Raw genomic sequence first — 25,981 nt, forward strand, 5'->3', positions numbered from 1 at the left:
ATAAAGTGCAGCCCATGGAGTTCTGCTGTTTGCCACTCTCACCGCAACGCTGCAGAGTGCAGACAAAACTGGTGAATTCCTCAGGCAATTTCTGTTCTGTTAAAGTTACAAACATATTATTATGGTTGCATTAAACTTAAGATCCAGTTGAAAATTTTAAATTTATCCCTGTGGTTCCAAGCATTTGGCTCACCCCTACAACTAAACAGAGGAACTTTGCTCATATGTGACCTGGATGTAGGCTGCTAGTTGAAGCAGCTACCCTCCTGTTACCAGGCCAATGCAAATCCTGAACCTGTTCAGGAGGAACTAAATTTCTGCAACAAATCCATGGCTGCCTATGGCTTTATTCCTCAAAAACTCTTAATGCTGTTCCTTTAAAAAAAAATCTACAGAGAGTTGAAAGATAGGACTCCTATAATAATTTCTTCTAGGAGCACTCAGTATCTCCAAGGGGTTTTGTGGGGTGGTTTCAAGCCCAAAAAGTATACCTGTTCTTTATTAAGGAGTATTTAGTTCTTGTTACAGTACTTACAGTACTTTCATCTTTTAAAATGTGCTAAATTTAAAGCATGTTTCAAATATGTTGATTGGTAGTTATGGCTAAAGACACACACAGGCTGGGAGCAAAAAGTCAACAAAAGAGAGAGCAAGGATACAATAGAGCTAAATGAACAACCTGAACTAGTTCACACTAGCTATGTTAATCTGCCAATAGAGAATTTATATACTGTGATTGTTTTGTCAAACAAAGGGTTACCACATCTGCTATGTCTGATGCATTGCAAAAATATCTGCATTTCTAGTCCAAGTGTCTCAAAGTACTTTGTGAATGCTGAGTCTCATAACAAACAGTCTCTTAGTTAAGGAATATATAGGGGATCACTTCGCCCACCACTGAAACGGAATAGTCTCTCTAGGGTAGAATGCAGCAGCTGTTTAATAGCTCACAGAAACACTGTGGGAGAAGTGAAGAATACAGAGTGCAATTGAAACATCAGGAGTAATTTAGGTAAGCAGAATGCAATTACCAGAGCTGAATTTGGCCAGGACGTGTGCTTTACACCCCTAGTCTTGCAAAAAGAAAGCTCCATCTGCACTTAATGATTACAAGTGGTCTGGATATTGGTTTTACAACTTCTTAGGCTTTGTCTTCCCTGCTAAAATAAGTGTCTTTTTTTTTATCTTGGGGTAACTAATGTGTGCGAGCTATCCTGAGGTTAAAAAACACACAGTGAAGACCAGGAACTTCAGTTTTACAATGAGGTAAACTCACCAATGTCAACCCCTGGAGTGGGTATAGGGACATTTATCTCATGGTTTATCTCATGATACAATTAAACAATCCAATAGCCCTTCCATTAGTTACCCCTCATTTAAAAAAAACACACCTTTTTTTCAGCAGTGAAGACAAGGCCATAGACTGTACTGTCATACACACAGCACGCCATATGGTCACCTTCCCCTTCCCCACAAATTCTGGTTGCACTACTGAGTGAGCTAAAAGCACCACTTACTGAAATCTGGTTCAAAACCTAAATTCTTAATAAGATTTCCAAATCCTTCATTTGGACTTGAAAATCAAGGATGGGGACAGTGATTGTATTGTGTCAGTTATACTCCGTGATGATTCAAGCATCCAAATGTGGAATTGGGATCTCCTATCGACAATCTTCGCATTGTGAATTCTTTCCATGAACGTTGCTGCAATATCCACTAAGGAGGGGGAAAGGGAGAGGAGATGGAGGATTGGAGTTGATGGGAGTAGATGTAGCAGGAGCTCCAAAAGTGAGATTATGAAGACAAGAGACTTTGGCAATGGCTGAAGCTGATACCAAAGAGAACAAACAACTGTGCAAAAAACTGGGCAGAAAACATTTGTGAATCACAGCAGAAATTCTACTGAGGCAGAAGTCCATAGTTAATAATTGGCAAATAGTCTTGATGGGTCACTTTTCATGATGAAAGAAGCAGTTCTGCTCATTATCAACTGTTTTTTCTCTGATATGCTTAAAAATTGAAACCCAGGAGGAGGCAAGTTCCTTGTTCAATTTGGCTTGTTCACATAGAGACTCCTTCTGTACCTCCCTAATAATCTAGTTTAATAACTCATTTGTAATTAGGCTAAAGGCAACCAACTAGTTTGCTTCACTCTTTTTTAAGTAATTGCTAGTTTTGTACTAAAGGTGCAACTACCTAAATATCACTGTGAAGGAGTGAATACGTGGCAAATGACGAGTTACCAGTGGGAATTTACTGCTTGTTTATGGTGCGGCATTGACAACCACAGAGACTGAGTTCTCTATTTGTTCCACAGAAGAGGTATAGCACAGAGAGGTGAATCAAGCCTACTCCATGAAAGAGGAGGCTCCTCCTTAGAGATACAAGATTGTTTCAATACTGGGTTTGGGGTCTCTCCAAGGCTGCTCACAAGGTTCCCTGCCAACAGTGGTCTCCAGGCTGGTCTCTCTTCGTATCAGCAAAGAGTCTTTGGATAGTAAGGAGTGTAGGTCACTGCCATCCAGGACTGCATTTACATAGGTCACCTAAAGGTTAAAGGCTCTATTCCACATTCTAATTTTGATCTCTAGAGCCACATAGTTTGCTTTAATAGCATTGCACAAAAATATTGTTCTACTTTAAATGAAAAAAAATGGTCTTTTATTGATTATTTTTATTTTCTACTGACTCTTCTGGCCACTGAGCAAAGCCATTGCAAAGGAACAGGGTGATGATTAAATTCCCCTGCACCATTTCTGAAATGCTTGAACATTACTGTAGCATTAGGCTGTATACTAAACTTTTTTTGGGAAAGGTGCAAAAATCGCCTACTGATGCATCTCCACCCATCAGGTGGGGAGCATGAATGTAGCAAAGCTGCTGAAGCCACTAGCATTGTTAACATGTCATTAAATGCTGCTCAAAACAAATCTAAATGACACCATCTAAAAACACTGATAACCATGGCAGCCTTGTCTCCACTAGCACCCCCAATTGTTGGAAGCACTAGTGCAATTGCTGTTAGTAACGGTGGAAAACTTTTGTGTAGATAAAGCAATGTAGTGCATTAAGAAACACCTCTAATCTCTCTAAAGCCTCCCCAAGCTACCACATGTAATGTCTGCTGTTTTTGTTTTGTTAGTAAGATCCCTCAACTAGAGATGGTCAGACTTTTGGTTACGACGTGGGCTGAAAGTTGGGATGGAGAGGCAAGATTTCTCAAAACTGACTAGTCACTTTGTGGAGGAGAGGTCCTTATGTTTTTTGGTACCTGGCATCAAATACCTTAAATTGGCAGTATGAATTTCAGAGGTACTGATCTTCCATGCTCTGAAAATCCAAGCCTCTTCAAGGTTTCTCAAGTTGGGCCCCCAAAATCACTAGTCACTCTTGAAAATCTGGGTTCTATTCCTAGCTCCGCCACTTATAGTGACTTGCCTGAGGTCAGATACAGCATCTCACAACCTGCTTCCTCTTGTATAAAATGGAGAAACGAGAACTTTCCCACTTAAGGCTAAATTAAGGAATTGTAAAAGGCACTGTGATCATTGGATGGAAAGGAATACACACATGCAAAGTAGCAGTATTACTAGATGACTGATTTGGGATGGTCAACTGTATGATCATTTTAAGCAGGCTTAACTTAACCTATTGAAGTGTCACATTCTATCAGTTGTGGTTGCCCTTACATAATGAGCCGGTTTCACTGTATATTTAAAAAGTAGTGGAATATAAGCTTCATGGTGTATCCTGTTGCAGTAGACTCTGCGCTCTTTTCTTTTTTAAATTTATTGGATTTCTAATAATTGTATCATTCACCTCACCATCCCTGAAAGGTTATTTCCTTGTGTAACTTGTAACTATCTTCTGCTTCCTTGCAAAGGTTCCTTACTAACATTCAGGCTTGTGCCGGGAAGAATTCGAGGAATCGCCATGCACTTTTTGACCATCTTCAATGGAGCTGCTTGTTTTATGGGAGCCTTTATTGTTCAGACAACATACGTAGGCTCTCAAGGTAAGAATGTGCTCATGCTGTATGTTTGAGAGATGAGTTTTCTAATCCTATTGGCTATTGATTTGGAGAAGCATGTAACAGCATAAGAGTGGCTGCCAAAGTTTATTGATTTACTTTCACAATTAAGATAGAATTAAGATAGGAAATAGACTTGCAGCTATATTCATCAAATTTTAATGAGTCCTCTTACTTTTGATAGGTGGTGTAATTAGAGAATGGCATCTGTGAGGAGCCCAATGCTTTCTATTCTGAAATCATGGGCAATAAATTGGCTATCAAGCACCCTTCATCCTCCAGCACCCTCAGCACATGTGCATCCCCAGCCACATTTACTTGGGGATCATCTGAGCCACCAGAATGTGTGTTCAGTGCTTTACAAAAGGTGGAATAGTAGAATATATTGTAGGTACATTGTACCAGGGTCCTGAGTGTAAGGACAAGAAAAATGGGTGGAGATTTGCAAAACTGACAGGGAGATTTAGAGAGACAGCTCCTATTGAAATAACAAGAAATATGTGGCTAACTCCCTCCACGGCCATATTTTGCCACCCTATCTCCCACAGGGTAGTATCTTACTCTGCAAATAGTCATTGACCTTAATGGGAGCATCAATGGTATAAGGTACTACTCGGTGTGAGTAAAGGTGGCACAGTCTGATGCTTAGTCAGCTATGAAAAGCTCAACCTCGAATTTCATGCAGCCAGCAAAATAAGGGTGAAGTTGAACTCATCCCAGAGCTGAAACCAAGCTCTAACTGAACCTTTCTTTTGAAGTTAAATATTTCCTTGTTCTTTCATTTTTCACACATGCCCAGGTGCTGCCAGAACCCAAAAATAAGAAAATGTTGTGACAAGATATTTTCACAGTATTTCTGTCCCACTTAGAAAAGAGCTAGCATTCCCAGAAAACTCATTCTCATGGCATTTCTAAGCCAATTCCGTACATTCAACCAACTGACAGCATTTATTATAAATCTGACCTGGTTACTCTTCTGAATTGGTCATGGTAGGAATCTGGCACACAGTTCTTAAAAATACCATTTTTGTTGATGAACCTTTGTTAGATGCAGTTAGGATGTTGGACTTATCTATTTTATAATTACCTTTAAAACGCCAGGAAGTACTTAGAGCAAAAGGATAGGGTCTTTGTTTATATGCCCAAAATAGGTACCATATTTTGGTACCAGTTTTGCTGATTGCTTGACATCCATAAATTTGATCATTACCACATTTCAAGAAGCACTCTTTTAACATGCTACTGTTGCTGGCTGTAGTACAAACAGCTGCCAATTTTCAGAGCGACTCGGGTTGAACCTATGTCTCCAAGAGACATTATCCTGGGGAACAGTGCAGTTAAAAAGATTGTGAAGCATTGAAAAAGTATGTGTCAGAAAATATTAATCCATGCTTCCAAGATCTGGATGTACAAGTAGTTGGTATCTTAATCTGTTTCACTTCTGTAATGAAGTTTCTCTTATATTTGCTTAAGTTAACACTTCAACTAGATAGAATATTATTTCAAGCCATGAGTTCCATCTAGAAATGAAAATGGATATTAAAATGCCTAGCTCAACAAGTCACCTACAAGTCTTCAAGCAGAAGGGCCAACAGGCCTAATAGTTGAGGTTACAGCTGGTCAAAAATTTTCCAATAAAGCACATTTCCTTTTAAAATGTTGATTTCATTAAATCAGCATTTTCCCAGAATGTATCAACTTTGTCAAAATTTTCAGTGATAAAATTATAAAAATGATTTTTTTTGAAAAAGTTGAAATATTTTGTTTTGTTGAGGAAAAAAGTTTTATTTTAACTATCATTTTGATGTTTGTTATAATTAAATATAACAATGTATATGATGTTATAAAAGTCAAAATGTTTAGACTCATGTCATGTCACAACATGATGTCATTTTATATTTTTTGTTATACCAATTATAATAGGAAATTACTGATTTAAAAAAATATAAAATCAAACAAAAGTCAAAACTGAAACAATTCTTTTGGCAGGGGAACAAAACACTTTGATCCAAAAGAACTTTTTTTTTAGCAATTTTTGATTCGCAAGCAATTTTGCAGTATCAACTTTTTGTTCCAATTCAGAACAAAAATATTTAAAATTGTCAGAATTTCCCATGGAAAGGAAATTTTGAGTTTCAACCAGCTGTCGCTGAGATTTTCAAAGGCAACTGGCTGATTTAGCCATTCACCTCTTACATTTTTATGGGAGTTGTGTGGCTAAATCCCATAGTCATCTTTGCAAAATCTCAACCCACATCTTTATCTGCATTACTGCCTTCCTGTGAGTGAACACAGAACTGAAGACAGCTACTGAGGGGGATTATTTCTGAGGTGGTTCAGTGGTTGTCCGAACTCATAAGGTTTGGGGTTTGGCCTGGGTAAGCCCCTCAAAAGACTGATTCTTATTCACACCTTGTGAGTCTGCAAACCTATAATGAGAATCAAGTGGAATATTGTTCTTAAATGGTGTCCTACTGTTCTTCCAGTGAGAACACTTATATTACTCTTTTTCATTCTCATGTGATTGATATATTTTTAGGGCCTCAGAAGTTCCATTCTAAAAATGGGTAGAGATTCCTCTGAGGTTCTTTTGCCTCGACCCTCACCAGAACCAGTTCACCTATTCCTAGCAACCATTCCTGGAATGATACTGTGATTTGGGAATATGACTGTACAATTTATGAATTCTGTGTGAAATTATGAACCTTATGTGTCTGTGTCAGGCTGCAAACACCATTTTGAATGTGCAGCTTTTTGCCTTCTGCATGGTCTCTTTACCTCTGTTGGATTGAAATTCCAAAGGATGGTGGCAAAAGAATAACAGAAGAGGGTAGCTGACTCTTAAGTACCCTATCGTTGGAGCTCATTTCACTGTAGACAAGACTAGTCCCGGTCAAGAAAAACTAGTTAAGCAGTGAGAAGGTTGCAATGAAGTCACTTGGCAAGGGTCTGTGCTCATGTGGGGAGGCTGGCAAGGGTATCACCTGACACAGTGGGACTGGAGATTTTAAAAGGACAGAAGCTGTACTGCTCAGGTGTCCTTTTTCTCCTGTCCATGAAGAAGAAGCAACCTAGCATGTAACACCTCATGAGGTAGGGACACACTGCCTGCTGGAACCCAGTTAATTCCCCACAGACTCACAAGGGGATGGTGAGCTTGACAGTAAGGGACATTGAGGTTTAATATGTTTGTGTTATTTGTTCTGTACTCTCCTGTGCTGTACATGATTAAGTGCAAAAGAGCATAAAGGTGTTAGACTATGTGAAGTGTGTGTGTTGACTGTTTGACAACTACTGCATGACAAGTAATAAAGCAGAAGCTTCACACCTTTAGGGTGAACTTTTGGTAAAGGACTGTGTTTAAGTACTGGGGAGTCTCAAGGGTCAGCAGTGTGCCCAGGTGGATGGACAGGAGTTCCAACTCTCAGAAGGGGGTGCCAGCTAGAAGGTCTGAGAGTTTGCCTAGGGGACCCTGAATTTGGGGTAGTGGGTGGACTCTGTTCAGGCTGCAGGGGCTTAACATTCCTCAGGGGATCCAGAGACTTGGACTGCCCCTCACAATAGTCCTCATGGGTGGCCACTCACTAGCATCTCTGACAGACACACAACCTTTAAATATAATGTAAATATTTCTGTATCTCTATTGTATAACCTCTTAAATGGGAGACTTTATGAATATTGTAATACTTGCTACTTACTTCTGTCAACTTTTGATTCTGAACCATGAATTAAGCTAGGCTTGTTTGTAAAAATTCAGACCTTTTGAGCTGAGTTTAAATTATAATGAAACCAGCAGAGGTTTTCTTGCCTCATTTCCAAAGGAATGCAAGAATTCACTGCTGCTCCATCTATGTTTTGATGCCCTTTCTGGAAACAGTGTCAGACATGATGCCCTTTTCCAAATTATTCCATTATTTTTGCATGATTAAAGTGTCTGTATTAGGCTGTTACTCTCATGTCATTCTTGATTACCTTTCTTGGTGCTTGTGTTGTATTGCTACAAGTGGTATGAGTAAAGTAGTTCTTGTTGCTTTAAAAACCTCCAGAGCTGCTTATTGTTGACTGTTGACCTCTGACCTGATCATGGAGGGTCCATAGTTTTGGGGTAAAATATTATATATCTGCTAAGCATGCTTACAGAAATAATAATGGAAGTTATTGAAGCTGTAATAGGAAGTAGGTGAATATAAATAATTGTGTTAGTATGCTTTTATTATCGTTAGTGGCCTGTTTTATTGGTATGAGGCTGAGCATGAGAGTCTTGGTTCTAATCAGGCAAAGGCAGGGGTTTTTTGTTAAAATTATATAGGCCTGAGGACATACCCAGGTAACCACTTATGCCTTCTCTTGCTGTGCAGGTAAACAGGTGACTGCAAGTTACGCAAATTAGAGGGGACTTGGGGGCCTTCTGCAATATGTTAACTAGGCAGTTTGACCCCAGTGATGTACAGGAACTAAGAAATGATTGACACAATATATTAATATTAAAGAGTAGAAGATTAATTAATGAAGTCCGCAATGCCACATATGGATAATGGATAGGTATTAATCTTGTTATGGTAATGGAAGATGATCAAATATGGTTGTGGATTCAAATAGTTACATAAAGAAGGGGTATAAAAGATCCAGTCTAGTTCCCTAATTTCAGGGTTTGTTGGTTCCCTGAGACTTTGTAAACTGAATCAGGACCAACTCTTCACTCACTTTTCCTTCCATCTTTGTTTTTAATAGTCTTGTGATGAGGTGTAGTAGACTCGGGGGACACCTGTTGGAGTTCTCATGGTCTGACCACACCCCACCCCAGGAAAAAGCAGTAGGGATAAGTCCTCCAAGCTGCCAAGGAGCTGCTGGTCAAAGTTGATTCAGTTGCTGGCAGGAACTAGGGGAGCAAGGAAGGTGCTCCTGGCTGGCTGAAGAGACACAAGCAGGACTTCAGCCTTGGAGTGAGGGTGCTGGGGCTTCAGGCAAGTGGAAGGTACTATGCCAGTGGAAGGCACAATGAGCAGTGCAGAGCTGAAAGAGAACAGACACACACATAGCTGATAGAGGGCATTCACAGGAGGTGCGTGGACCCCGTCACTGGTCTCCATGATGTAAGATTGAAGGTATGAACAATGCAGGGAACCACTTTACTGTACTTATTCTCCTCAAAGGCAACACTTCTGAGAATGACACTAAGGGCCAGTACCAATTAGCCAATACTGACATCAGCTACACCCCAATCCCTCAGAAAGCTAAGTTCCATGATAAAGAGTGCTAAAAAATAATCAAAAAGAACAGGAGGACTTGTGGCACCTTAGAGACTAACAAATTTATTTGAGCATAAGCTTTCGTGAGCTACAGCCCACTTCATCGGATGCACTTCATCCGATGAAGTGAGCTGTAGCTCACGAAAGCTTATACTCAAATAACTTTGTTAGTCTCTAAGGTGCCACAAGTCCTCCTATTCTTTTTGCTGATATAGACTAACACGGCTGCTACTCTGAAAAAAATAATCAATATCTGAACAACTCATGGTGCAGGAGGAAGGCAAACCAACTTCAATCGGTTGCTTTTAAGCCAGCTGAACCTGGATTAGGTTCTGAAGTCCAGACCTCCTTCTGTGACAGTGAAGCAGGATGACACATGAATTGTGCTGTTGTGGAGCTAAATGCAACAAGGTGTGTTGTGCATTGTCCCATGATTCAGGTTTACTGGAACAAGAGCTTAAACTATTTTGCATTCTCCCACCCCTAGTTCAGTGGTACCCATGCTCTTGGGGAAGCTGTTCAGAACATACTGAATTAGTCAGTGAAAGGATAAAATTTGTGAATTACACCGCTGAGCATGAAAGGTGTTGATTAAACTACTTAAACCTTTTTTGGATCGTGCTCCATATCGCTAGCTTAGGGTATTTTTTATTGGCACAGTTGATCAGCTATCAGTCACACAGAGTCTAGGCTGCATTAATCACATTTTAACTCCTCTAAGGAGGATGGTGTGAATATGATAAAATAAGACTTCTTGAAATCTGATGAGTGCAAACAGATGACGGGTGACAGTGATATTTTCAGTACAAGCTGGGAAACTGATCTCTTTCGCATCTTTTACCTCTCCTGACGTTTTAATGGAAGAGATGCAAAACTAAACCTGTCCTCCTTTGCTAATCATTTCAGAATAAATGTATCTAAAAGTAGTAATGCAAGTATGTAAAGGAGGGGGTGGGTCAGAGGGGAGGAAATTAGTCCAGATTGCCTCTTTCTATTAAGATCTCTGGTACCAATATTCTTAATTTACCTGTGTGATTAGCAGCAAAATATGATACTGCCAAAAGATGTTTTACCGTCCAGATGGCAGTGTCCACTGATACCTGTTTAACCGATAAGGATGAGAGACAGCATGGACTTAGACTTGGGAGTGATAAGCATTAACTATATCCCATCACTTGATTGATTGATTGAGGGATATATGAGGCTCTTGAAAGATTTGAATTTAAGTGGGGTTTGTTTTTTTTTTTACTCCAAGTCTCAGTAGTGGGTTAAAGGTAAGTATCTGGGATTTATTCAGGATAGACTGGTCGGTGGGATGTATTCACTGTGTTCTATCTGTACCCTTTAACTATGAGTTTATGGCATTATCTATATGACAGTAAACAAACTACACTACTCATCCAGCCTGGGGCTCTGCTGTGCCTTCAAGATACAGCCCTGCAAGGGAAGTGGTGTAGCTAGAGCTCCAGGCACAGCCCTGAAGATGCAGCATCCATTTTTCTCTGTATCCAGGTGGACCTGCTAACTTGTTTGGACAAATGGTGATTTTACAGCCTTGCCTTTCCCTTCCGGCTTTGGAGAGGCTAGTGCCTGCAACAGCACTAGCCTCATGCATATGCCTTGCGCTCCATCCAAACCTGGCATAGTGTGGTCCTTGCATTCCCCATATTAGGCCAGGCTTTGCATGGAGCAAAACCCAACCCACTACCTCTTTCTTTGTATACATGTGCAAGACAGACACCATCTGTCTTAGGTCTACATTGCAGCTGGGAGCAAGCCTCCCAGCCTAGGTAGACAGAGATTTGCTAACACGGCTCAAGAAAGAGTGATAAAAATAGACATGTGGACATAGTGGCTCAGGCTCTGGCTCTGAAACCCGCCCAAGCTCCAGCCTGAGCCAGAATGCCCATATCGCCATTTTTAGCATGCTAGCTTGAGCCCCACTAAGGCTGTGAGGCATTTTATATTGCCACCCATCAGTGTAGTATATGAGAATCTTCTGTGTAAAATTGATTGCAATGGCTCTAATTAGGTTAAGTAACTCTTCCAATCACTCATGGAACACACACAATTCATTGACACCCAAAAGGAAAAGGATCTCAATCTATCCGTGCTTAGAAGTAGCTGATAACATTTAACAGCATGAATCAACAATGAGAATTTTCATGTTGGAATAAACTTGGAAATAGGGGAACTGTTGTGCAAGTCTAATTCCCAGTGAGCCAGTATCCACATGACAAACCATCCCCACAACTGGGACTTTTGTTGGCAATCTCAGTAGAAAAGCCAAGGACTTGACCCGGGGTGTAGAGATACTGCCAATTAAAAGCATAGACACTACAAGTCAGTGTCTGAGACACCAGCTCCTGGAGTTCTGTGATTACAATAGAGTCTCAGCTTCCATTTAAAACAATGAACAATCAAAACAGACCAAGTAAGGTTCTGTGTCTCATTGTGTAGAAGAAAAACTTGAAAACATGAACAGACTTTAATCCATGCAGGGAGGCTTTGAGTCTTCAGACATCCCGAAGCAATAGCTCCTAGCAGAGTGAGCTCCCCCATGTGTCTCAATGGAATTTTAACTTCAAGTCCTACAGCTTTGTGGAGGCCACCCCAGTAGATGACGCTGTGTGAGTGCAGGATAGAGCTGGGCAGATTTCACACCCCCACCCCCGCCAAGGAAAATTTCAACTTTTTGTTTAAAAGAAAATCATAGAATCATAGAATATCAGGGTTGGAAGGGACCTCAGGAGGTCATCTAGTCCAACCCCCTGCTCAAAGCAGGACCAATCCCCAAGTAAATCATCCCAGCCAGGGCTTTGTCCAGCCTGACCTTAAAAACTTCTAAGGAAGGAGATTCTACCACCTCCCTAGGAAACGCATTCCAGTGTTTCACTACCCTCCTAGTGAAAAAGTTTTTCCTAATATCCAACCTAAACCTCCCCCACTGCAACTTGAGACCACTACTCCTTGTCCTGTCCTCTTCTACCACTGAGAATAGTCTAGAACCATCCTCTCTGGAACCACCTCTCAGGTAGTTGAAAGCAGCTATCAAATCCCCCCTCCTTCTTCTCTTCTGCAGACTAAACAATCCCAGTTCCCTCAGCCTCTCCTCATAAGTCATGTGTTCCAGACCCATAATCATTTTTGTTGCCCTCTGCTGGATGCTTTCCAATTTTTCCACATCCTTCTTGTAGCGTGGGGCCCAAAACTGGACACAGTGCTCCAGATGAGGCCTCACCAATGTCGAATAGAGGGGGACGATCACGTCCCTCGATCTGCTCACTATGCCCCTACTCATACAACCCAAAATGCCATTGGCCTTCTTGACAACAAGGGCACACTGCTGACTCCTATCCAGCTTCTCATCCACTGTCACCCCTAGTTCCTTTTCCGCAAAACTGCTGCCTAGCCGTTCGGTCCCTAGTCTGTAGCGGTGCATTGGGTTCTTCTGTCCTAAGTGCAGGACCCTGCACTTATCCTTATTGAACCTCATCAGATTTCTTTTGGCCCAATCCTCCAATTTGTCTAGGTCCCTCTGTATCCTATCCCTGCCCTCCAGCGTATCTACCACTCCTCCTACTTTAGTATCATCCGCAAATTTGCTGAGAGTGCAATCCACACCATCCTCCAGATCATTTATGAAGATATTGAACAAAACCGGCCCCAGAACCTACCCCTGGGCACTCCACTTGACACCGGCTGCCAGCTAGACATGGACCCTATTGATCACTACCCGTTGAGCCCGACAATCTAGCCACCTTTCTACCCACCTTATAGTGCATTCATCCTTCTTTAACTTGCTGACAAGAATACTGTGGGAGACCGTGTCAAAAGCTTTGCTAAAGTCAAGATACAATACATCCACTGCTTTCCCTTCATCCACAGAACCAGTAATCTCGTCATAGAAGGCGATTAGATTAGTCAGGCATGACCTTCCCTTGGTGAATCCATGCTGACTGTTCCTGATCACTTTCCTCTCATGTAAGTGCTTCAGGATTGATTCTTTGAGGACCTGCTCCATGATTTTTCCGGGGACTGAGGTGAGGCTGACTGGCCTGTAGTTCCCAGGATCCTCCTTCTTCCCTTTTTTAAAGATTGGCACTACATTAGCCTTTTTCCAGTCATCTGGGACTTCCCCCGTTCGCCACGAGTTTTCAAAGATAATGGCCAATGGCTCTGCAATCACAGCCGCCAATTCCTTTAGCACTCTCGGATGCAACTCGTCCGGCCCCAGAAAGTCTCAACTTTCTGTGGAACTTTTTTTTTAAACACAAGACCAATGTTCAGTTGAAAACCAGTTTTGACTGAAAATTTTGGACCATTCCTTGTGCAGCAGGCCTGGGCCTCCCACACAAATACATGCTGGGTACTAGGTATGTGTTTAGAAGACTCCCAGTACTGCTGCCACCCCTGCCTCTCTGGAGGAGGATCTTTGCTATTACTGGGAAGAGAATGGCCCCTGCTGCCAGAACTAGTGGTGGGAAGAGGGGTAAGGAAGCCCCAGTGCTGCCTCCCACTTTGAGTGCAGCGGGGGGCATGACACAGGGACAGGGCTGTGGGAAGTGGAGCCTTGTCACAGTGTGCCTATTGTCTTACCTCTGCCCTGAAGACAGAACAACTTTCTCACCCCAAAACTATCCCTTCTGATTCAGAGGAGGGAGAGCTTGCATTGTTGCTTTCCTTGTCAATTTTCTATTACACTATTGTCTAAAGACCCCACTTCAGATCTGGGCCCCACTGGGTTAGGTGCTGTTCAAACACAAGGCAGAGAAAGAGCATGAGGGAAAATAAACCCAGAGAGAAGTGGTTTGTTGAAAGTCACGCAGGAGGTCAGTGGCACAGCATGAAGTAGAATCCAGGTCTCCTGATTCCTAGTCCACTGTCCTATCGACTAGATCATGCTGCTTATCACTATACTTGTTCTGCAGATGAAAAGAGGGCTTCCATTTCCAACATTATTAATTTGGAGTCCTTCACCAGCATTGAAAACTCAGTCTCAGGGACTCTGTTTTGGGTCTGTTTTCTTGGAAGCCACAAACTCTACAGAGCACAGGCGTGGAACTAAATTCATTTTTCTTATAATTCAGTGGTATTTTAATGACATATTTTCTATTTGGATTCCCTTGTAAACCCAGTTCCATTACGAAGCTCCTGCTGCTCACGTAGTTAGACCCACAGATGTAAATAATCCAACAGACAGTGTGAACTCTGCTTTGAAAAGCTGTAGTACAGAACCCCATGCTTGCTTTTCCTTTCATCAGATACACTCACTCTCCCTCCTTTTTCTATCGGCCACTGGGGGATGTAAAATGAAAAACTGCCTGATTGTGAATTATGACAGTAAAAGTTTATATGATACTAAAATGAAGTTATGGTGCCTGGGAGCTCAGTCAACTGACAATGTTAAATGATACATTTTAAAACTAGTTCTGAGGTAATACCACAAAGGGAACCACATATGCAGAGGTGAGGTGGTGCTGTTCTCTGACAGGCGGAGAGGCATCACTGTGCAGAACAAAGTTTGGAGGAGGAGGAGGGAAAACTACTGTACTGATTACAGTTGATCCTTATTAATCCATAGAGATCTAAAGGGGACTGCTTAGTGGACCAAGAGATGTTTACAACTTTGAGGTGCGGATGAAAGTGTATGAGGATAAAAGAGGAAAGCAGAGATCCTTTTTTCAGTCCGTTGACTGGTCACTCTCTCAAACTGAAGTAGTTTCCTTCTCCTCCTCATTCTAATTAGGTTAAGTAGCTCTTGCAAACTGAGCTAAGAATGCCATCAGACAGCTTACGTCAATTAAGGCTATTAGTTTCCAATGGCACAACTGCAAAAGGAAAAGCTATGTTTTTCTTATTCCCCTTTTAGCAAAACCTTCTGGGGAAAAGCTGCTTTCTAATGCTAGAGGACTTCACACTGGAAACGGGGGAGTGAAGAAAGCTGTTGTTTTTCTTGGTGATAAGCAGGCTGAGTTCCCAGTTAGAATAAGGGCTTGATACTGCCTTGTAGAGTTTTGTTCTGATATTTTAGCTCCTCTGTCACTCTGTGGTTTCAGTTTGGTTTTGTGTGTTAACTATATTTCATCATCCTTCAAGAACTCAACTTCTGGAAATCCAGGCTAACTAATGACTGGCTTCCTTCTGTGAAACCCAATCTCTACAGTTACCAAGAGCAAATCTGCTCCTGCAATTGTGATGTGCACAGCATATCTGACCGGCAGGGGGGAATTTTTAAAGTATTGCAGTTACTGTCCAAAACACCTCAAGAATTTGGGGTATGTGCATATGTGCCATTGACCCCTACTTGCTGGAATTTGAAGTGCTGAAATGTGTCATAGGCTCTATACTACCAAAAGGCCAAGTGGTAAGGGTCTGTGCTTTTAGCGCATTTACAAATAGCTATGGTGTGCAGCATAAAGAGGACCAGAAAGTCCTAGCTGTTGCAGATCCATGGCCAGTATGTTAAGCAACAAAAAGGCAAAGCTTCCTGTTTTTTCAGTGACTGGTGGGTGGTGCTGCTGGAAGGCCTGAAGCACTTTGACTTTACCTTCTCAGATATACATTAGCACATTTCCCATTCACAGCAAATTTTGAAAAATGTGGTTTTGTTCCAAATGGTGGGGGGTGCAGAGAGAAAGAGACTGGGACTTGCTGGACAAGAAGACTGGATCTGGGTGCTGTGTTGGGGGGACTGAAAATGTCTGGGTGAACAGACTGGGACTGGGAGCCAGTAGGTGGGAGGGAGACTAAGATTGCATGAGGAGCTACAGGGAGACTTGGACTGGCTGGGCAAGGAGATGGAGACTAGGAACCCGTGTGGAGGGAAAAGAAGGGAGGAAGGAGCGGAGGAATTGGTGTTGGGGGGAGAACTGGGACTTGCTGGACAATGAGCCTGAGATAATGAGCAGCAGGTGGGGAGGAAACACACTGAGATTGAATGAGGAGTTCAGGGACAGAGACTGGGACTGGGAGCCAGTTAGGACAGGAATGTGAGCAAGGGGGAGTGGCTTGGTGCCAGGGTGAGGGAAGAGACAGATTGGATGAGGAGCTGGAAGTGGGGGGTGTGGTTCTGAGACTGGCTGGACAAGGAGACTGGAGTGGAGTTAGGAGGAGACTGGGGTGAGACTAGGATTTGCTAGGCAAGGAAAGTGGGACTGGGATGAGACATCCGAGGAGTGGAAAGTGGAAGAAACTAATAATGTCTCAAAAGTAGGGTTTAATAGGGTGCCATAAATAAGGCCTGGGGGCACCTATTGCTCAATGAGGAAAAAACAAAATGTTGAATAATTTCTCACAAAGTGAACACCATTCATTCTGTGCACTCAGTGAGTGTCCTGTGGAAAAAATAGTATGTGAGCATGTAATTAAAGACTGCATCATAAGGCATATGCACAAGAGGTTTAATTAAGGTTGTATGGGCAACCTTAATTCTGCATTTCCCAACTTTAGAATACTTGACTTTGCAACTTTAATAATGTTCTCTTAATGTATATTTGTGTGTGTGTAATACAAGCATATAGAAGATGATCAGAGAGGAAGGATAGGCCAATGTTTAGGGTGCTAACTAGAGACCCAGGTTCAATTCCTTGATCCACCATAGATTCCTTTGTGACTTTGGATATGTAATTTAGTTTCCCTATGCCTAAATTACCCATCCGTAAAAGGGTATAATAGATGTGTTAAAGACTGTGAGGTGCTCAGATACTGAGGTAATGGGGCTATATAAATATCTATGATAGAATTCAAATCACTCATCACTGTAGGATCTGGGTGCTCTTACAAAAGCTTATATTTCAATAACTTATATGTGACCTACCTCTTAGCCAGCTGACTAAACTAACACTGCTTCAAATATTTGCTTCACTAGGCAATTGGTTCCCAAACTTCCTAAATGAGGGTAACTTGGAGAGATTCTACTTCTTCTTGGCTTCATTAATGGTGGTGAACACCTTGGGGTTCTGGACCATTTCACATAGGTAAGTACCAGAAAATGATAATCTGACACTTCACTAGTGTGTGTAGGATTTGTTATTAAAATTACAAATAAACCTTATAACAAAACAGTGCTGACTGAGCAGCCTAGAGGTACTTCATTGGATTACCATGCAGAGGGTCAGAGTTGAGGATTGTCTCTCTCCCCCTTGGACAGAAGGGGCTTGAAAGTACTTTGACTGGGATAAGATTAAAAACAAAATATACATCCTTTGTCCCAGCTGTTAAAGTGACCTTAAAAATCTAAAATTCTGTGAAGAATGCAAACACTAAAGATGGAAGGGAACTGTTTCGGGGAATGTAAGTATAATGGGATGGAATAGAGCAAAGGAATGCATAGGGAATGTTTCCTGCTTCTCAGCTATATACTAATGTTAGCTAGACTCCCTGGTGGAGATGGTGAAATGACTCAAGGCACTCAAATGCAGAAATTCTATATTGCCAGTAGGCCATAGATTGTATAATCTGGGAGTTCCCAAACTCTGGCCAATAGGACCACCAATAATGTCTGCAAAGCTGTCTGGGGACATAGTGCTGTCTCTACCTCCTTGTTTCCAGCTGCTGAACCACGTTAAAATCCAAAAATACACTAAATACATAACTAATATTTCCCCTGTAATCAAGTTGCCATAGGGATGCTATTCAGTCACCGACACAAGGACAAGCAGCCCACACCATTGCAAATGGGAAGGGAGGGGTCCAACAGATAAACTCTCTATCAAAATGTGATTCACACTATGAAAAAATGGAGAACCCTTGAGATAAGCTAATTGAACTTTGCTAATTCTAATTTCTATGATTCATAGAAGCATAGAATATCAGGGTTGGAAGGGACCTCAGGAGGTCATCTAGTCCAACCCCCTGCTCAGAGCAGGACCAATCCGCAACTAAATCATGATTCTTCTGCTGGAAGGCTGGTAGCTTGATGTGGGCACTAAATATTCTTGAAGTCAAGTATTGGGGGTAGCCGTGTCAGTATGTATCCCCAAAAACAACAAGGAGTCCGGTGGCACCTTTAAAGACTAACAGATTTATTTGGGCATAAGCTTTCATAGGTAAAAAACCACTTCTTCAGATGCATGAAGTGAAAATTACAGATGCAAGCATTATATAATGACACATAAAGAGAAGGGAGTTACGTCACAAGTGGAGAACCAGTGTTGACAGGGCCAATTCGATCAGGGTGGATGTAGTCCACTCCCAATAATAGATGAAGAGGTGTCAATTCCAGGAGAGGTAAAGTTGCTTTTATAATGAGCCAGCCACTCCCAGTCCCTATTCAAGCCCAAATTAATGATGTTAAGTTTGCAATGGGTTTTAGTTCTGCTGTTTCTCTTTGAAGTCTGTTTCTGAAGATTTTTTGTTCAAGTATAGCTACTTTTAAATCTGTTATAGAATGTCCAGGAAGATTGAAGTGTTCTCCTACTGGCTTTTGTATGTTGTCTGATTTGTGTCGATTTTTATTCTTTTACGTAGGGACTGTCCGGTTTGGCCAATGTACATGGGAGAGGGGCACTGCTGGCACCTGATGACATATATAACATTAGTAGATGTGCAGGTGAATGAGCCTTTGATGGTGTGGCTGATGTGGTTGGGTCCTCTGATGGTGCCGCTAGAGTAGCTATGGGGACAGAGTAGGGAACGAGGTTTGCTACGGGGATTGGTTCCTCGGTTAGTGTTTCTGTGGTGTGGTGTGTAGTTACTAGTGAGTATTTGCTTCAGGTTGGGGGGCTGTCTGTAAGCAAGGATTGGCCTGCCTCCCAAGATCTGTGAGAGAGAGGGATCAATTTCCAGTATAGGTTGTAGATCATTGATAATGTGCTGGAGAGGTTTTAGCTGGGGGCTGTACGCGATGGCCAGTGGTGTTCTGTTATTTTCCTTGTTGGGCCTGTCCTGTAGTAGGTGATTCCTGGGTACCCGTCTTTCTCTGTCAGTCTGTTTCCTCACTTCACCAGGTGGGTATTGTAGTTTTACGAATGCTTGATAAAGATCTTGTAGGTGTTTGTCTCTGTCTGAGGGATTGGAGCAAATTCAGTTGTATCTTAGGGCTTGGCTGTAGACAATGGATCGTGTGATGTGTCCTGGATGGAAGCTGGAGGCATGTAAGTAAGTATAGCGGTCAGTAGGTTTCCGGTATAGGGTGGTGTTTATGTGACCATCACTTATTAGCACTGTAGTGTCCAGGAAGTGGATCTCTTGTGTGGACTGGTCCAGGCTGAGGTTGATGGTGGGGTGGAAATTGTTGAAATCCAGGTGGAATTCTTCAAGGGCCTCCTTTCCATGGGTCCATATGATGAAGATGTCATCAATGTAGCGCAAGTAGAGGAGAGGTGCTAGGGGAGGAGAGCTGAGGAAGCGTTGTTCTAAGTCAGCCATAAAAATGTTGGCATACCGTGGGGCCATGCAGGTACCCATAGCAGTGCCACTGACTTGAAGGTGTAAGTTGTCCCCAAATCTGAAATGGTTGTGCGTGAGGACAAAGTCACAAAGCTCAGCCACCAGGTGTGCCATGGCCTCGTCAGGGATACTGTTCTTGACCACTTGTAGTCCATCCTCATGTGGAATACTGGTGTAAAGAGCTTCTACATCCATAGTGGCTAGGATGGTGTTTTCAGGAAGATCACCAATGCATTGTAGTTTCCTCAGGAAGTCGGTGGTGTCTTGAAGATAGCTGGGAGTGCTGGTAGCATAGGGTCTGAGGAGAGAGTCCAAATAGCCAGATAATCTTGCTGTAAGAGTGCCGATGCCTGAGATGATGGGGCAGCCAGGGTTTCCAGGTTTATGGATCTTGGGTAGCAGATAGAATACCCCTGTTTGGGGCTCTGGGGGTGTGTCCATGTAGATTTGTTCCTGTGCTGTAGCAGGAAGTTTCTTGAGTAGCTTGTGTTGTTTCTTTTGGCACTCCTCAGTGGGATCAGAGGATATTGGCCTGTAGAATGTGGTGTTGGAGAGTTGCCTGGCAGCCTCCTGTTCATAATCTGACCTGTTCATTATGACTACAGCATCTCCTTTGTCAGCCCCTTTGATTATAATGTCAGAGTTGTTTCTGAGGCTGTGGATGGCGTTGCATTCTGTACGGCTGAGGTTATGGGGCAACTGATGCTGTTTGTTCACAATTTCAGCCTGTGCACATCTGCGGAAGCACTCTATGTAGAAGTCCAGTCTGTCATTTCGAGCATCAGGAGAAGTCCACACACAATTATTCTTCTTGTAGTGTTGGTAGGAGGGTTCCTGTGGATCAGTGCAGTGTTCAGTGGTGTGTTGAAAATATTCCTTGAGTGGGAGACGATGAGAGTAGACTTCCAGATCACCACAGAACTGTATCATGTTCATGGGGGTGGTGGGGCAGAAAGAGTGTCCGCAAAATAGGACAGATTCTTCCACTGAGCTAAGTATGTGGTTGGATAGATTAACAATATTGTTAGGTGAGTTGAGGGTACCCCTGCTGCAGCCCCCTATGGCGTGTAGGAGTTTAGATAGTTTACTGTCCTTTTCAAAAGTAGCTATACTTGAACAAAAAAACTTCAGAAACAGACTTCAAAGAGAAACAGCAGAACTAAAATTCATTTGCAAATTTAACATCATTAATTTGGTCTTGAATAGGGACTGGGAGTGGCTGGCTCATTACAAAAGCAGCTTTGCCTCTCCTGGAATTGACACCTCTGCATCTATTATTGGGAGTGTACTACGTCCACCTTGATCGAATTGGCCCTATCAACACTGGTTCTCCTCTTGTGAGGTAACTCCCATCTCTTCGTGTGTCATTATATAGTACCTGCATCTGTAATTTTCACTCCATGCATCTGAAGAAGTGGTTTTTTCCCACGAAAGCTTATGCCCAAATAAATCTGTTAGTCTTATAAGGTGCCACTGGACTCCTTGTTGTTCTTGAAGTGAATACCTCTGAGGGAAATGTGTTTCTAGTAACAGGGCCTGATTAAAAATCTGACTTGTTTTATTACAGATTTCCCTAACTTGGCAACACCAAGGACCACGCAGGCATCTTGCCAACCACATAAATGCCATGCCTAATCCAAATCTGAATTTATACCAGGAGGCAGCAATGTCTAGTTGCTAATCTAGAGGGTTAGCTCTGGACTATATTTTTGACTCCGATTCTTTCAATGGATAGATCAATTTCTTCTCTGTGTATCTCAGTTTCCCCCATATAAAGTGGAATATCATTATCCACAAGTTCAGTAAAGTGCTTTGAGGCCCATTGCTGAAAAATACAAGTATGAATTATTCATAAAGTACTGTATTTCCCTAATTTTTAATTTATTTCATGCCTGTTCCTTTACATTATCACGACTATAGACTACTACCTAATTTTTCTACAGCACTTTTCATCAGTAGATCTCAAAATGCTATTATCCACATTTTACAGATGGGGAGAACTGAGGCACGGGGAGGGAAGTGACTAGCCCAAGGTCACACAGCAAAACCCCAGAAGAGCAAATCCTTAAAAGGAGGGTCATATTGCTTTGTTTGTTTGTTTGTTTTCATTTGCAGATACAGCAATCTGAATCAAGAATATGACCAAGGGTTCAGAGGAAGCATCCTTGACAAGAAACTTCTGCAGCATGAAAAGTCTCCCAAGTTTTATGACAGTGTCCTAGAATATTCTTCCACTTTCTCTCCTATGGAGACAGCCCTATAAAATTTTACCCTTAATTGACAGACCTGGCATCAGAGAACAGTCTACAGGCTTTGTTGCAGTCAGTCATCTGGCATATTTTAATGAAATTCATATGTATTTATGAATGGCCTTGGCCTTAGCAATAATACCAATGAGTTGTTATATTTTTTTTTACCAAGTACCACAAACAATTGCAAGCTTAGGGTCTGTCCCTGTAGCTGCTCAAGCAGCATAATTCCAGTTGCTGTCAATGAGAGCTCCACAAGCAAAATGGCTACAGAGCAGAGCCTTTTAAATGGTGAGGGGAAATGTATAAGGTGTTAACGTGTATTTAATTATGGCTTAAACTTAATAAATCGCTTAGAAATTTGTTTAGCAAATCATTGCATCACACATTTACATATAAACAATTTTAAAATATCTTGTTTGGAGACAGAGTTGCCTAGTAGACAGAACAGTGGACTGGAACTCAGGAGATTTGTGTTCTATTCCTGGTCATCTGCTGGATGACCTGGGGCCATCGTTTCACCTCTCTGGACCTTGATTTCCCCCTCTGTAAAATGGGGATAATACTGACCTCTTTTGTAAAGCACTTTAAGAGCTACTAATGAAAAGCACTCTGTGTGAGAGTTAGGTGGTACTATTATAATTATTTAAATAACCCAGTTATTTTGCTCATCAAATGCATTTACAGAAATCACTTCACTCATCACCTCTGGAATACAGCAGCTCTTTAACAACTTCACCTGGCAAAAATACAATGGAGTTTTTAAATGTAAAAATACTATATCCAAAACATACCCAACAGATAGGGAAATAACTTCCTATTTTGGCATTTGACATGTTGACATAACTCCAGTGTCAACATGTCAAATTCCAAAATAGGGAGTTATTTCCCTTGTCAGCAGTGTCATGGGATTTTAATGAGTACAAGTAGGTGAGGTCCTTTTAAAGTCTCACTGGGAACATGGAACAGTTAGCTTCACAGTTCTCTTCCCTTAAACAGTGTGCTGGGGGATTTGCTATACAGGGTACATCTACACGCAAAAAGCAAAACAAAAACCACAGCAGTGAGTCCGAGAGGCCCCGGTCAACTAATTCAGGCCTGTGATAAGGGATAAAATTAGCCATGTAGTCATTCAGGCTTGGGATGGAGTCTGAAATCCCATGAGGGGGAAGGACTTGGAGCCCAGGCTTCAGCCCACTCCTGAAAATCTACACTATGTTTTGCTGCGTGGCACAAACCTGAGTCAGTTGACCCGAGCTCTGAGACTCACTGTTGCAGTATTTTTTGCTGTGTAGATGTATGTACCCATAGTGGTTTGGAGGGAAGAGAACTGCTGTCTATAAAAGTGACAGGTTCTTTTGCAATAGGGCTTCCATCCAAGTACTGACTAGATCTGTCACTGTTAAGCTTGTGGGATCTGATTAAATCCCTCAGAAAATCTACCGTGTTGTCAACTCTCAAGACTTATTATGTATTATTTCTATTGCAGTAGAGCCTAGGAGTCACACCAGGACCCCACTGTGCTCGGGAAAAAGAACAAAAAGACAGTCCCTGCCCCAAAGAGCTTATTGCAGTGTCACCATATTTGGTGTGTGACCCGGTGTGCCTGGGGCAGCCCTCAGTGAAAATGCCAAGGTCAGGGTAGGCTGCAAAAGGGAGAGCAGATACTCCCAAAACTGGTGGCTAACACTGAAGTATGATGGGATAAAATGATTTTGGCAATTAATTGATCTTTAAATATTCATGGTAAGTAGGCCCAATGGCCTGTGATGGGATGTTAGATGGGGTGGGATCTGAGTTACTACAAAAAATTCTTTCCTGGATATCTGGCTGGTGAATCTTGCCCATATGCTCAGGGTTTAGCTGATCGCCATATTTGGGATCGGGAAGGAATTTTCCTCCAGGGCAGATTGGAAGAGGCCCTGGGGGTTTTTCGTCTTCCTCTGTAGCATGGGGCATGGGTAACTTTCTGGAGGATTCTCTGCACCTTGAAGTCTTTAAACCACGGTTTGAGGACTTCAATAGCTCAGACATAGGTGAGAGGTTTTACGCAGGAGTGGGTGGGTGAGATTCTGGGGCCTGCGTAGTGCAGGCGGTCGGACTAGATGATCATAATGGTCCCTTCTGACCTTAATATCTGTGAAACTCACCAACCTGTTACAGACTGTACTTCTGATTTCTCACACTAATTACAAGAAGTTGAAAAAAGAAATCACACAGCCCCCTTATTGCATTCCAGTTCTCTGGGTCCCAATCAGTACCTAGACCCAGTACAGTGAGAAGTTATTTTGAAACTCTGCTCACATTTGCAAAATGTTCTTCTGAACCCCAAAGAGCCAGTCATATTGCCAGGTCAATATTAGGTTGGATCTTACCCAAAATACCATTCTGTCAGCCAATCATTTAGTGTCTAAAACTAAAGGTTTATTGTGAAGAAAAAAGAAAGAATAAGAAGAGAGCTGTTAAATAGTCAAGCAATCAGATACATACAGAGACTACAAAGTCCATATATCAGGTTCTTAGCAGTACTGGTAAGTTTGCTGGCTTGAAAGTCCCTCTGCAACATATCCACAACTTGACTGGGTCATTCAGTCCTTTGTTCAGAGCTTCAGGTTGTAGAAAAGTCATTCCAGAGGTCAGAAGCAGAAATGAAGACAAAATGGAGAAGATGCAGCTGCCTTTTACATTCTTTTGCCATGTGATTGGTACTTCCTGTGTCCCAGACACAAGCTTCACAGCACATGGTAATCTGGCACGAAAATGCCTTAGAGTTCTGTTCATAGACGTGCCCCTACATATCTTGTTGACTCGTAAGGTGTAGTCCCTGGTCTTTCAATGGGTTTATTGTACAGTTGATGGGCCATCGAACAGGCTAGGCAATGCTGATGCCGATCTATCTGGAGTGTTATCCAGAAACGCAGCACACGTTTGTAAATATAGATATTCCCTACATATCTATTACCCACAATACAAAGGTGATACAAACAAACAAACAAACAAGATTATCGTATTGAGTGAATTAGAACTTCTCCACTGATACCTTACACGGTATATCTGGTAAGATTCACTGCACTTTTACAATGTTGGTTTCAACAATATCATAAAGTATCTCCCATATTCCATACAGCATCACATGGTGTTTTTACAAAGGTACCAGCTGCTGGAATTGTTATCTGAAATTTTCAGAGAATTTCATTCTTTAAAAAGTAAGTTTCTAGTCTTCAGGGTTGCGGAGAGAAGCTTGAAAAATTAAAACATGCAGCAGAGACCCCAAAATGTATTTTTTTTAATCTCAAGGCATTTACATAAATCTCATGATGTTTGTGGCCTGACTCATAATTTTTAAAGGTTGAGGTTGGTAATACCAAATCAGCATAATATGGATGGTAGGGAAATAGAAAAATGAATGTAGATTGCAAAGTATAGTCTTTGTACATCTCAAGGGAAAATGAATCTTGAAAGTCTCTGGCATTTGACACCACATTTCTCTGTGGAAAATGAAACCATTGCCTTGGAAAACAACTTTCAAAAACACAAGACTTCCTTTAATTCAATGCAATTTATTTCCTGTGTACTACAGTTTTTGAGTCACTCAAAGAAATAAAGATGGATGAAATTTTTCAGCTGAATAGTTTATTCTTTGGAAAATGCAGTTTTAGATCAACCAAAACTATTTGCCAGCCTGGGTCAAATTCAGCTAATAGTTTTGGTGAAAAAAAAAATACTTTTTGGACAATCTTTCTGACTTTTCCTTTTGATACATTTCATCAGATTTATTTTTAAAGGTTAAAAACACTCAGCAACTAAATTAAATGGGTAATTTTGAGATAAGTGAAATATGTAATTTGACCCAAAACTAATTTTTTCCAATTTTTTAAATCTGCTCAGCTCTACCTAGAAAGATATAACATGCAAATACTTTTATTGACTGATTACTGTACTAAATGGACTCTTCTGATGATGTAATGGAAGAAAAATAAATTAATCTGGCCTTGTATTTAGAATGGAGTGACTAACTGATCTTCTTGGTTTGGCCTGCAAACTGAAAAATCAGGGGAAAT

The 25,981-nt window shown here is 41.7% G+C and overlaps 1 protein-coding gene across 1 annotated transcript in view; it reads left to right on the forward strand.

Annotated features, from left to right (window-relative positions):
• The window catches only part of SLC15A5 (solute carrier family 15 member 5), a 64,775-nt gene extending 42,841 nt beyond the window's left edge, over nucleotides 1–21,934 (forward strand). Inside the window, exons 8-10 of the mRNA XM_077807486.1 lie at nucleotides 3,884–4,015; nucleotides 17,150–17,258; nucleotides 21,787–21,934. Of these exons, the coding sequence (XP_077663612.1) occupies nucleotides 3,884–4,015; nucleotides 17,150–17,258; nucleotides 21,787–21,934 (389 nt within the window). The remainder of the gene's footprint in view (nucleotides 1–3,883; nucleotides 4,016–17,149; nucleotides 17,259–21,786) is intronic.
• Nucleotides 21,935–25,981: the final 4,047 nt, after the last annotated feature.

The sequence above is a fragment of the Eretmochelys imbricata genome, chromosome 1, assembly GCF_965152235.1.
Source record: "Eretmochelys imbricata isolate rEreImb1 chromosome 1, rEreImb1.hap1, whole genome shotgun sequence".
Taxonomy (NCBI): domain Eukaryota; kingdom Metazoa; phylum Chordata; order Testudines; family Cheloniidae; genus Eretmochelys; species Eretmochelys imbricata.